Below are 14,734 nucleotides of genomic sequence, written 5' to 3' on the forward strand. Positions count from 1 at the left end.
TTAATACTTCTTTGTAAATTATTATTTGAAGTAACAAAAAAATGGTTAATTTGCAGTTACCATGGCTACAAGAACTATGATTTGTGGTGTAATTGTTAAAATCATGGGTAATTTTCGTAAGGGGGCCTGAAAAAAACAACAACACTTTCACAAGAATGTGCCTTAAAGTGATAAACAACTTGTTTTTACCTAAATGATTTATTATTTATTTTAATATATATTAAAAATATATAAGGTGTACATTGTAACTGACACCTAAATGAGCACATTACAATTGTTTTATGACTGCAAGTCTTTCTCCTCAAATGCTATTGAGCTTCAAATTTGCCTTTGAGCCCATGTGAAAAAGTAGCATAATTTACATATGATTTACAGTTTATTTGAGTAAATATCAAACATTAAATTCAATTGTGCATTATAGCTGTCACGTAGATGAACAATTACAGTTGTTTTTATGACTGTAAGTCATTCTCTTCAAATGCTACTGACGTTAGAAAGTGTATACCAATATCGCATGTAACTTTAGAGACGGTCCCTAAATTTGAGACTCTCGAACGTCCAACGTCAAGCCAACTTTTTTTTGTTGTAGTTTTCTTTTCTCTGCGCCGGATTGCTGATGTCCTTTACCCGGGCATAGATGTCCATCCATCAATTATGAACTTTCAGCTGCAAACATGAGGCGCGAGCATGGATGGGAAAATGGCGCATGTTTTTTCTTTTTTTGTCTTTTTTTTTGAGCAACTGGGATGGTGCCCCCTCTGGGAGTTGGTTCCCTACGCAGACTGGCTACTCTGCATATAGGGAGCGGCAGTACTGTTCTCAAATATGCCTTCATATTAAACGGGCTATCCGATATTCACCTTCGCGTGTGCTGTGAAGTTTCCTCGTATGTACAGTGCAGTCAGTGAAGCTCGGACGCAGAGTGACAACCGCTGGCTCATAGCCTGTGGTGATTGGCATCCCGAGACCCACACAAAAACGTATAGAGAACATCAAACAGATGCAAAGCAAGAAGTCTGACAAGCTGCCAACAGCCTTGCCTGGAAGACTGTTGATTAAGCACAAGAACCCGCAGCTACACCAGTCTGTCGTCTATACACTTGGGAAACTTGAACAACCGATGCTGACATCCAAGGGATGGAAGAGTAACAAAGCGTTAGGGGATTACTTCTCCATAAACAGCATCCAAAGTGCTCCACCGTCTGTCCTCAAGCAGAAGGACAAGGGTGATGGCAGTGCTTCCATCCCCCAAAAGACATTTAATTGCTTTAATACTTGTCCATAACTGATCAAAACAGTCAGAATATAATTTACCCCACCACAGTCCAGATGCAAACCATTCTCAAGATACTAAAAGGATGCAGCATTCTGTATGCTGCGGAGACAGGAAGTGGAAAAACACTCGCTTACCTTCTTCCCATCATCCACAGGCTGCAAGATGAGCCCTTGACAGACTCATTCGCAAACATTCATGATGTGGTCATCGTCCCATCACAGGAACAAGCAAAACAAGTGACATCTGTAGCTCGACCGATTAGCCAACCTTTTGGACTCGTGGTCAAAGTTGCAAGAGGTGGGAGAGGAGTGGGAAACATCAAAGATTCTAGAACTTCACCAGGTCCCGAAGAAGGCCTAAAATGAAGCACAAAGGCGTTTTGGTGTTCTGTAACTCGGCCTCCGCTGTCAACTGGCTGGGCTACTCACTGGAGGAAATGGGTGTTCATCATATGAGGCTCCAGAGAGAGATGCCTGCCGCTATGAGAGAGGAACTTTTAGGAACTTTCAAAAAGGGAACGTTGATGTTCTAATATGCACTGACATAGCTCCAAGAGGTTTGGACACACAGAGAGTTGGTCAATTATGACTCCTCTGAGACCCACACAGATTACATCCACCGGGCAGGACGCGTGGGGCGAGCAGGTGGCTCCGAGGGAGGGGAGATGCTGAGTTTTGTAAAACTCTGGAATCAGAAATGTAGAAACCCAGCCATGAAACAGACTTTAAAGAGATGCAGGAAAATTAATAAATGAAGATCTATACATTAGCCGTATAAAACAATGAAACATTTATTGTTTATTTGTTGTATTTGTTTGCTCTAAAGCTTATGTTCAAATTTTTTACTCGACATCATAAAGGGATAATTTACCCAAAACTCTCTGGCATACTCTGTGATATGGTACTACTTTTGAATAAGTAGGCCTAATTACCATATTGAAAATGTTCTATATAGTATGAATGTAATTTGAACTTACATTTTTCATGCTGCCATTGTCACAAATGCAGGGCTTTACTGCCATTCTCACAAGTAGTGTTCACCTTTCGCCCGTTTTATGAATTCCATGAATTTGGACATTCTACATATTTCATATAGTTTGTGATTTGTGCTGCAGCTTTCTAAACCTGTATGATTTTCTTCTGCTGAACACAAGATATTCTTAATTATTATTATCATAATCTTTTGCCTATATAATGAAAACCAGTCAGATTCAGTGTTGTTTCAGACCCCGCTGACTTTCATTGTTTGCACAAGAACAGTTTGTGATCTGCAGTAGAAAGAAATTCAAAGGGGTTTGGAATTAAATATTGCTTCACTAAACATTTAAGAACTGTTTGCATTTCTGTGTTAGACATCTTAAACACAAATGGAGATGGCTGAATGCTGTTTTGTAATTTGAAAATGTTTGCCATGAACCTCCCCCCGTTATGTGTGGGGTAATAGGCCATACCATTATTTCAGGTTTTTGACACTGAACAATTAATCTTACAGCAAACAGCCTAATTTAAAGAAGGCACAAGTGTTTCTAAGACCAAAACACATTTAAATGGCAAAGCTACAGTTTCCCATTATGCTGGTTGATGTGATGTTATTTCAGTGCTGGTAATAGCTTTTGCTTAATGGGAATGAATGTCATGGAGAGGTCTTAAAGTGAGGCTATATGCTTCACTACCAACTGTTTATTTTTGCCACACACTGCAGGGTTGCCATGAGATAAATTGGAACTTTGCAGCAGCGTTATTGAGAAGAGGGTCTTTCATAACATTGATTAGAGAAGACATAAACAGGGAGTTGTCAGCTTATTTAAATGAAAAACCAACCTGGTCAAACAGAACTACTCCCTCATTAAGTACACATGTATATTTTCTTTAAGTCCATTTTGTTAGTTCTAGGCTTTATCTAATGCCTGAAGGACAGACAAACCACTACACCTACCCTGAAATGTATTTGGGCAGTGGCTCTTAATGTTATTGACTTTGTCACTAGAGCACATATTTGGCTTTGAAATACAACAAATACTTTTGGGTTAGAGTGTGCACTTCACATTTGTTTACAGGTATATTTGGTTCACCAGAAATGCAGAAAGAGATAATTTTGTTGGATGAAGTGTTTAAAAAAAAAAAAAGAAATTATGTTTTGGGTACTGTTCTGCTTTTTTTCACAACTTGTGTAAAATGTATAGAGAGTAAAGTATTTACACTTGTTAGTGATCCAAAATATGTTTCAGAGACAAGAAAAAATATATTATTATTATTATTATTTTTCTTTTTTACCACTAAATGCAATCATAAATGATAATCAATTTGGCATGGTTTGAGAATAATCTGATTGAATTTTAACGACTGGACAAAGGTTATGGCATTACAAATAAAATCAATGGCCAGTGAGTGATATGTGATGCAATCATTGATTGATTTAGCAGCTTCTAATTGTGATTTAAACGAAAATAACTGTGGAAAAGGCATGTCTGTTCAAGCTAAAACTGTCTGAATAGGTTCACTTTGTTATCAATGATTTGTCTGAGCATGATTTAGCATCACCAGTTTCTGTTGCAGCTTTCATTCACCTGCAAGTTCTCCAAGTCTAAAACTGTAAGATAAATCTCTTATCATGGTGCACTGCCAGACCTACAGTATAGTGCTGACACTATTTGAATTATAGCATTTTTTACAGATATGTTCAAATATACAGAGTAAAAAACGCAGTGTCAGTTTAACACTGAAAGTGTCAAGTAGAACACTACTGAAGATCATATATGGTCTCAATCTATCTACTGTTAAGTGTACACTGTTCGTATTTTTAGTGTTAATATAGAACCTTTCAGTATATAAAAATGTGAAGTGTAAAGTGTTACACTTGCTATTGTTGTTTGAAACACCCCTGGTGTTATTTTAATCCCTTAAGTGTTATTTATAAATATTCTCTTCAGTGCCAATTTTTTTATTTTTTTTTTATTTTTTTTTACAATAGTATGGTGTTAATGTACAAGATTAGACATAAAATCAAGAGTCTTCAAACAGAGGTATACATTTCAACGTTTATTTAACAAACGTGCAGTGGCAACTTTAAAGCATATATCTTTAAAGCTGCTCTCCCCACATATAAATGACACAGACTCACAATTGTGGCCTCATCTTCCTTTCTTGAAGGGCTTCCACTCACTCACACTGTCATCAGACACCCAGTTTGCAGTCTTATGAGAGGAGCTTCCTTCAGTTGACACTGCAGAAGTCTGGGCCAATTCTATTGAAAAAGGATTAAAAAAACAAACTTTCAGTAATAAAAAATTTCAGTAATTTAAACTTACATTAGGACTGTATATATTGTAAAATAATTGTTGGTTATTTAATATGATTATGAAATACATTTGTATAATTTAAATGAGTAACGTGAGTAATAAGGCATATTAAAATGTACATAGTGTACTACATTAGAATAAATTAACACGTTTAATTTATTATTTATAATGTGAAAAGAAAATACAGATAGATTCAGACTTACCTTTCTGCATTTAAACTTAATTTTATTATATCTGGAAATATTAAGGACCCAAAATAGCATGCCATATGAATAGATAAAGACTGGTATCAAGCTAAAGTACCTGTATGCTCTGCAAGTGGGCCCTGAAGGAAATTGAAAGACTGACGGATTTACAGTTTCATGTAATGTAGCTTCAAAAAGAAAACAAAGTCAAACTCCTAATTGAGGTGAAGAATTCATGACAACAGAATGTCAGGTGGCCTGTTTAACCCCTCATCTGAAGAACGCTCCTTTTCACAGTCTAAAGTCCGTGTCATTACACTCTTCAACAAAGTGTTATGTGTTACAAAAACTAAATTATTAGCGTCAAAATCAAATATAAATGTACCATGAGAAACTTTCACGCTCTTCTGTAGGCTACATCTCTGCAACTCACAAACTTAACACCGTAAACCTGGCACAAAACACTCACACAATGTGTTCACCACCAATCATATTTTAAAGTAAAATTACCAACAATAAAAAAAATCTAATTTTATAACGCGAAAAGCAATCCAGCTTACCGTCTTGGTCGCATGAAGATAAAATTTTGTTTTGCCAGGCAGTACTCAATGAAGGGTGGAGTCCAGACATTTCGGTGTGTTTTTATCCCACACTTTCACTATTCACTATAACTATTTGGGAATTAATAACTTTCATTGCTGCAAATATTACACTGATTTTACTGTGTACACATGATATACTCAAAAAAAAGAAGAATAATTTACCAGTGTGCACTTTGAATCAGTCATTCCAAAGTTTTGCAAACTGAAAAAATAGTGTCATTATTAGGGTTTACTAACAGCACTGTGTTATCATTTCTGGTGTTATTATACCACATTGTAAGAGCTGCATTGTACTAGAGATGTATTTCACAAATCACAAGGATTAAAGGCATGAATGAATAGCTTTGGGATAGTAGCATCTTATGCAAGCATATTCACCTGACAAGAATCTGATTGGGAAAATAAGCCACCCAGCATGTTTCTTGTCATTTCAAAGGCAAGTTCCTAAGCTTTGAGATTCTTGACTTATTCCCGATTAAAACGAAGGAGAAGAAAAAAAAGAATCTGTGTTTATAAGAGCTCCTGTCCTCGGGCCTCATTTATCAACAGGGCACAGAAAAGTTTCTATATTTTGTCCTAATATTTACACACATTCTTACATATAAGTACAAGTTGGTAGATCACACATCTGTGTGTACACTCTGTTGATAAATGAGGGCCCTGGTGTCTCACAGAGAGGTGTGAGTAAAAGACTGGTGAGAGATGGACACACACACACACACACACACACACACACACACACACACACACACACAGAGTTTCCACTGGTCATTTGTTTAGGACAATCTCCAGTATGTCAAACAGAGTTAACCATAAGCACTGGGATAAAGAAAGTGACATCCTCTTTAAACAATAACCCACTCTAACTTGCTCTTAAAGAACCAGACAATTAAACATATTTTATTGTTCACTGAATTAGATATTTTTATTATTTGAATTCTTAAAGGGGGTAACCATCAATAATATTTTCTTTTCATAATAGATATATCACCATAAGACTGGACATACAGCATATAAGTAAGTATTAAGTTTATGGCATGTTTAAACCGAAACAACATAAACTCTATGCAAAAAGGTGTTTAAACAGCACAGTTCTTTCACAAACATGCTCTTTTTAGAGTGATTCTCTCAAACATATCAATTATAATTGTAGTAATTATATATTTAAATGTATTTCTACATAACATTTAATTATTTTCAATAACAATAATACATTTAACAGTGAACATAAAAATGTAAAAACATTTCATTGACAAACACTATTTACACTTAAATAGTTATTGGCAAATGCCTTTAATAAACATGGATTCAGATATTATATATGGTTCTACTTCTCAAGGTAACTTCATTTTTACTGTCCTTGTCAGTCATACCTTGAAATGTTATCCATGACAGCACGGCATGGAGCAGAGACAACAACAGAAATGTTTTGAACAGTGCTGATACCTCTAAAATGTTTTGAGTCACATGTTAGTGGTGGAATGTGTCATTGAGAAGTTCTCCATGCGAATGCGCACCACTTTTTCCACTGGCGGAGGAGAGTAAAAGAAACGGCACGTGAAGACCTGCTTGCAGGCTTTTCTGAAGTTTTCAGAGAGGAAGGCATAAAGAATGGGGTTGACACAGGAGTTTCCATAGGCTAGGCAGTGAGAGATGATGCGAAACGCAAAAGAAGCATCATTCAGTGGGAACTGGCCGAACTCTACCCACATAGCGATAATGTGATGCGGCATCCAGCAGATGAGGAATGCTGTGACAACCAGCAAGACCGTCTGAGCTGTCTAGAAAACACAGGAAGAGAAAGAAAAAGAGGTTGGTTAATCATAATTCAGATGACCTGATTTTTGAACTTCTTTTTCTCATGTTTGTGTTTGAAGATGATTATTCTGTAAAAGGCACTGGATGACAAACTTGATTGAGACTCATCAGAGCGTATGATTCAGAACAGTAAATAAATCTGTCCCGTTACAGAAACTGGGATGGGAATAAAAGGTTGGACAGGTTATTATAGAAGGCTACAGCACAAGAATGGAGATTGTTCAGGCGACAGATGGTTTTGGTCTCGTTTTCAATGAATTGTTGTCCATAATGGTGCTGAAAAAGTAGAGACCAAAGTGGGAAGAGTATGACATATTTTTTCCTCATTTCTGGAGCCAAACATGTTTTTCTGATTCAAAGTATTTGAGACAAAGTGAACCTTTCTGTGGGCTTGATAATGCATAGCTCATCTCGTCACAGATGAGAGAGAGACTGCTATGATTAGTCACAGGATGAGAGTCTAGCAGAGTGCAAGAAATTCTCTGGTAGATTGGCACCGTTCTCCCTTGGCCCCAGAGATCTGCTTTGGTCCTTAATATCCTTTGGAGCTTGAAAGTTTGATAGAATGATTTAATGTTACAAAGGTTTAACACTTCTAGGTTTAGTTTCTTGCCTCTACTGTGTGAAAGCTGTGACCATTGTTTGACTGTTATTGTGGAATCTTATACACAAAGCAACAGAGGCCAGATGAACTACTGGTAATCATGTAGAGGGACTGGCATATTTAATTACAATCTAAAAAATGCTGGGTTATTTTTTTTTAACCCAAATGCTATGGAGCTTATAATATGACAAAACTAACTGAATTTGTCTAAATTAAAATTATTGACTAGAGTCATTTGGAATTTGGAACATCAAATTCAACATTCTAAAATTCAATACGCAGAAATTCATATTGTACAGAAAGTAGGTCAGAGGTTATCCACAGGGAAGAGTAGATGATCTCTGAAAAGTCAAACAAAGCATTTAGGCCAGCTAATAGTTTTGTGGAGTGATGCCACCGTGTCTACACAGGGCGTAAGAGAAAGCAAAAATAGTCAGTAGATCCCATTGATTATAATCAGTGATATTTCCTACACTGGATGCGGAACACTATACGGATGCAATTGCTTGAAGCGTCAATTAAAGCTCTAGTCCCAGGAATAACGGAATCCATTTGCTTTTGGGAATTTTGCATTCAGTGTAGACAGTAATGATTATAATAAATAGGTTCTACTGTCTTTAACCGCGATGCGTCTCACTGCTGGCATCTTGTCTAGACATGGTGTTAGTGTTATACATAAGTCTGTTTTTAATGCAATTTTTCTTCTTTCATTCTGTGATCGGAATCCATGCTGATGTTAGTAAACTGTGTTTTGAGGGCATCTTGAACAAACATTACAGTATAATCATTAATTTCCACTTAATATAATACTCCGTGACGGCATCCAAAGTAGATAAATTTTTAAATATGTATAATAAAATCGCTTTATAGCCTCTTTTTAAGTTTGGGATCAATTCCTTGCATTTCTTCCTGTGGAAAGGACTTTAAAATAAACGTGTGAGTCGACTAGAAAAAAATCTTTAGTCGGGGACAGGCTTGGCACAAAGAACCAGTCCATTTTTGAATGACAGCTAATCATGTCACGTAGGCCTACTGCATTGCACGATTTATCTATGTGAGTCAAATGTTTTTATTTTATTTAATCTTTTTTATGTATGGGGGCGCTTGCTTTGATTCTTGCTGTAGTATTGTTGTTGCTGCCACCATGTTGTGGAGATGTTATGTGTTTCATTGTGGAAATGAAACTACTTTGTTTGACCGTCCAAAAGAGGATGATGAGGATGACGTTTTTTTTATATATAAAGATTTTGTGAACAGTGTAGAGTAGCCCTTGTTGTTTGTTTTTTCACAAAAGCAGACTTGGTTTTATGTTTATGCGGCACAATATGGAACACCTAAAAAGACAGTATAAGTCATTATAATCAGTAATTATGTCCCCACTGGATGCAAAACAAATACTCATTTGTAATGGGTTTTATTGTTTTTGTCTCATCCTGTTGGGAGATGGCATCACAGTCTCTGGTAAGGGGCGTAACATTTCCGTCACATGCTTGAGGTATTCGTCTAATCACAACACACTGGATAGCTGGCCAATCAGCATATACCTCCCTTTTTACAAAATTTTATGCATTTCAGAAAGGCAGGGCATAGAGGAGAAAAAATAATGTACATTATGTGGAAAATATTTATTTATGTATTTATTTATTTTTACTTTAAACCACGTAAAGACATTGCATTACACCAAATGGATAACAATGTTATTTTTAGCAAAGTCATAAGACCCCTTTAAGGCAATAAGTAGGACCTGTGTAAATATTTGGTCAGCTTTCCAGGGCTACAGATAACTCAAGGAGCGGAAGGCCTGCGATCGGACGCTGAGGTTGCTTTGTTTCTTCTCGATAGGGGAGTAACACCGTGTCTGCGTCGCAACATATGACATATACCAAATATGCAGAATTAAGGCAAAATAGAAGGTGGGGGCACTAAGGTCATCACAATGAAACATCTTTAAAAATGTAACAAAAATTTTTCTGACAGTGAAATTCAGAAGGATGCACACCAGGGGAAGGCCTCCATACATATCTTTTTTCCACACATTAAACAATGAGCAAAAATGATACACACTGAGAAGCATTTGCTTCCTTGCATTTGATGACTGACCTTACCTCTGTCCACTGTTTCAAAAACACGGGTAGAAAAAACCTTGACATTATGAGTGAATGTATAAATTTTGGATGGTGTGAATGGACTCCAAAAATTAAGGGGGGGTTAACAACAGCTCTTAGTTTGATTCAAACATAATTACTGTTATTTTCCCTTTCCCACCATCCACAGAACCAACTGTCTGAAACCTGGGCGAAGGAAAACAAGTTGTTTATACTGCACAGTTTGTAAAGGTAACAGTTTGCAGTCTTTTACTATGGGCTGCAAGGTTTTGTCAGGGGTCAGACTCCTGTTGTGACCTCCACTGTCTGCAATTATCTTTCTATTAGAGCCCTGGGCTGTTTTTTTAAACCCGCACCCACCCGCTCCCGCTGAATGTATGACCAGGCCCGCCTGCTCCCGCAATGTTTGTGTCCACTCCTGCCCGCTCCCGCGGACTTTAACTCAGAGCTTGTTTACACAAATAGGTACTCAGACTAAATATTCATTCAAGTTAACATCTAGAATAACATATTCTGCATTTTGAATAACAGATGCTAGACCAAAGCACCACACCTGACAAAAACATTGGGTATTTTTGTTTTTTTTTATTAGCGTTGTAAAACATTTACCATTAAAGCTAAATCGCAATTAATGGCACCTCAGTTTTTAAATGCAGGCTAGGCCTACTGCATACATGTACCAAACTATGACCTAGGAGATAACTTTAACATTAAATAAATAAACACAGATAACTTTGAAAATACGCTAGATAAAATTGTAACAAAATAAATACAAAACAAAATAAATAAAACAGATTGCTTTAAAAAAAATCTCACAGATTTCACATTCACAATTGCTTGCTTAACAGGCTATTGCAAAAAATAAAATAGAACATAGAGTCTAGTCGTAGACTACTTAACACACAATTTGATCACTGGGCCTTATTGCTTTGCTTACTCCATAAGAGGACAGGAAATCGCTCTTACATGAGTGATACATGAGAATTGTTTCCAAATGTCCGACTTGCCTTGCTTTACTTTTGTCAAGTAAACAGCAGCCTTAATTTTCTTCTCAACTTCTTGTGTTGACTCCATTTCTACTACACACCAACATTCCCAGCTGGTTTCCAGCTAAATGTTCTGACCACCCACTCCCGCCTGCAGCAAAGGTAAAACCAACCGCTCCCGCGAGAATTGTGTTGGATCCCGCAGGTCCCAAACCCAATGAAGGCCTTCCCTTCTCCTTACACCCACCCTCGGTCTTCCCTCTCCCTCTCACTAGTCTTGCGTTGCTCTCTCATAAATAATTCTCCACTTTCCCCTCTTCTTCACTTTTATCAAATATATGCTACACAGAGACAATAAGATGTTAAGTCTCTCTGCTTAAGCTGCATCAGGTTTGTAATCCACTCCATGAAAACGTGAAACGACTTTCTAAACTGGAGAATTACATATATTTTGTCTTTTAAGTGCTGGAGTGAACAGTTTACTTCTAACAACGTAAGTAGTTTGTCATAAATAAGTGGAAAATTACTTTCAGATGCACTGTCAAGGGCCCTGTCTAAAGTGATGACAAACAGAGAAAATTATGACCATGATCTAGTTAATAAACCAGCACATTAGACCATAGTTAAATATTCGGTATGAATGAAAACTGTCTTAAGACAGATTAAGAGTCATTAGCACTAGAGGTTGGTAGTAATGAGGTTTATTCCATTATGTTTAGCTAATTAAGCAGATTTGAAGAAAAATAATAGTTTAATGGATGTACTTTTCTCTTACTCAAGTGAATTTATGATGACAAAATAAAGCCTTGGCCTCACACACTGAATACCTCTTTTCTTTTTCAGCCGCCTTTCCAAAAAAATATATATATATATATAAAAAGAAAAAAAGATATATATTTCAGCATAATTTTTAATTAAAATAATACCTATTATTATATTACTTCTATTTGAATAATATTTTTTTTACTAGTACTTTTACGTAGACTTTAGAGTAGAGTTTTACCACTGTATCACCATTCATTCAAAGTTTTAATTCTGCCTTTCCTACTCATTACCCACGTCTAACTGGCAAATTGTGATTTACTGCTAGAACTAAAACACTTCAAGAATTAAGTCTGTAATTAAATATACTTAAAATATATTTTAAGTATAAAATATCGGCTCCGATACTGACATTTTCTGCCAGATCGTGATATGGTTGCAAAATACAGGTGCATCTCAAAAAAATTTGAATATCATGGAAAAGGTCTTTATTTTTTTGTAATTTAATAAAAAAACAAACTTTCTTATACTCTAGATTCATTGCACATAAACTGAAATATTTCATTTTTGTTTTATTTCCGATTCCAGCATCTCAAAAAATTTGAATATTCCATTTTGAGCTTTATTAGTTTGATTAATTTTGAGCATTAATACTGAGTAGCTCTTGGGCTAGTTTAGACCATGCAACCACAATTATGAGAAAGACTACTGACTTGACAGTTGTCCAGAAGACGATAATTGACACCCTCTACAAGGACGTCATTGCTGAAAGGGCTGGCTGTTCACAGTGTGCTGTGTCAAAATATATTAATAGAAAATTGACTGGAAGGAAAAAGTGTGGTAGGAAAAGTTACACATGCAACAGAGATGACCACAGCCTTGGGAGGACTGTCAGGAAAAGCTGATTCAAGAACTTGGAAGAGCTTCACAACGAGTGGACTGAAGCCAGAGTCACCGCATCAAGGGTCACCACACTCAGATGTCTTCAGGAAAAGGGGTACCAAGCCACTTCTGAAACAGAAACAATGGCAGAAGCATTTCACCTGGGGTAAAGAGAAAAAGGACTGAACTGTTGCTCAGTGGTCCACAATTCTATTTTCAGATGAAAGTAAAATTAGTATTTCATTTGGAAATCAAGGTCTGGAGTCTAGAGGAAGTCTGGAGAGGCACAAAATCTAAGCTGCTTGAAGTCCAGTCTGAAGTTTCTGAAGTCAGTGACGATTTGGGGTGCCGTGACGTCTGCTGGTGTTGCTCCATTGTGTTTTATCAAGTCCAAAGTCAATGCTCCCATCTACTAGAAGATTTTGGAGCACTTTATGCTTTCATCTGCTGACAAGCTTTATGGAGATGCTGATTTCATTTTGAAGCATGACTTTAGCACCTTTATTTTTTCCACTAAAAGTTAAAATTTTATAAAATTATAAAATCATTACTCATGATTTTTCTAGGGTTTTCTATATTTAGTAGATTGTGTATAACACACAAGAGGTATAGAAATTATACATTGATTAAAAAAAACCTACACTGGTATCGAACCAATATCGGTATCGGGCCAATACTCTGAATTTTTGATATCGGATCAGGATCGGTTCTGAAAAAAGGGTATCGAGCTAGCCCTACTTGACACAATTATATCCTTCCAGCTCCTCAACAGATTGAAGAAGAAAAAGAGAGCTACACAGTGCTAAGTAAAGTGCCATTCACACAAAGTGCATTCTTGCATTTAAAAAGCTAGACAGAGAAGAACAGAACAAACCATAGGTGTCTCAAAATGCACTTTCAAAAGCTGAACTTTTTTTTAACAGAACTTGTCACGTTTATGCATCTTAACCTTGCTCCAAAGCTACAGCAACAATACAAATCTATATATTTTTTTATACCATTATATACCATTTTTTATACCATTTACTGTTTACTAGGGTTGTGTCGATAGACAATACTATCGTGTATCAATGATAGTTAGAAATATTGATGATAGCAGATGTCTTTTTAGATAGTCAAGACAATATTAGGCTCATATCCTGTTAATGTATTAAATTACTACTTTTATTATTATTATTATCAAATTGCCCAATTATTTCACTTCAGCACTGCACTTAACACACACACACACACACACATGAAAATAAGAATTAGAGTCTCCAACCACAAACACAGACGTACATCATCTGCTGATCAGGGGTGTTGCTGAACTTAAGCTTTACTGGGGCACAGGCGTCCATTACTTGTTCTATCACTTGTTTCTCAAAGCCTGCTGTGTGCAAGGAGTGTGCAACACAATGCACTGTACAAACTTTGGTTGCTTTAACCACTATTCCTACAGTGCAACAATACTGAGGAAGGTAAACATGTATGTATTTAAAAATATTTAAGTATCTTCAGCATACTTAACATGAATATTAACATTGTTTAAGGCATAAATGGCATACACTGTATGGAAATAAAAGCAGAGATAATTTTTTCTTGCATATCTGCATTCGTCTACAGTACATTACACAATGATAAAAAAATAATAAATCCATCTTTTCAAGAATTTATGATTACAATATTTCAAGAAACCAGTTATTTTATGGCTGCAACTGAAATAAAAAGCATATTTAATCTAGAAACAAACAAACGAAGGTATTCCCATTTCCCAGTTCAAACAAGGTTGTTTCATTTTTGATCATTAAACTGTACTTCCTATAATAGCACAATTATCTCGGCCCTAGTTACTGCCAGCTTTTTCTGTAATGCCCTAAACTAGAGCTAGTGAATTAAATAATTTAATATCTGAAAGTACCAAACACAAATTCAACAATGCAATTCTACAGACATGACAGTTTTCCTGAGACTTTTCTGTCTGAGACCTGTCTTGCTGTGGATGTACAGTAATTTGTTTATCAAGTCTTACCTCCTTCAAGTTCATGATCTCTCCTTTCTGCTTCCCTTTTCCTGCTTTGCGCAATACAATTCTGATGTCCATCTACAGGATCCAATAATGATTGAATCAAAATAAGTTGATCGATATTATTTAGAGACTTACTTTAGTTTGGTCATGTATTCATAGCCTAACTCATTCACATGTCAGCTGTGTGCTGCAGTTATTGCAAGGAAAT

At 36.3% G+C, this 14,734-nt stretch overlaps 2 protein-coding genes across 2 annotated transcripts in view; one reads left to right on the forward strand and one right to left on the reverse strand.

Moving 5' to 3' along the window:
• Nucleotides 1–746: 746 nt before the first annotated feature.
• LOC113105386 (probable ATP-dependent RNA helicase DDX28) lies at nt 747–1,954 on the forward strand. Its single transcript, XM_026266424.1, is given in 3 exon segments — nt 747–866; nt 944–1,292; nt 1,295–1,954. Coding segments are annotated over 3 exon segments (816 nt in total). The 3' UTR covers nt 1,642–1,954.
• Nucleotides 1,955–6,312: 4,358 nt separating this feature from the next.
• LOC113106034 (galanin receptor type 1-like) overlaps nt 6,313–14,734 on the reverse strand; it is a 41,842-nt gene continuing 33,420 nt past the window's right edge. The window contains exon 3 of the mRNA XM_026267560.1: nt 6,313–7,142. Within this exon, the coding sequence (XP_026123345.1) occupies nt 6,825–7,142 (318 nt within the window). The 3' untranslated portion in view covers nt 6,313–6,824. The remainder of the gene's footprint in view (nt 7,143–14,734) is intronic.

Source organism: Carassius auratus, chromosome 7 (genome assembly GCF_003368295.1).
Source record: "Carassius auratus strain Wakin chromosome 7, ASM336829v1, whole genome shotgun sequence".
Classification (NCBI taxonomy): Eukaryota; Metazoa; Chordata; class Actinopteri; order Cypriniformes; family Cyprinidae; genus Carassius; species Carassius auratus.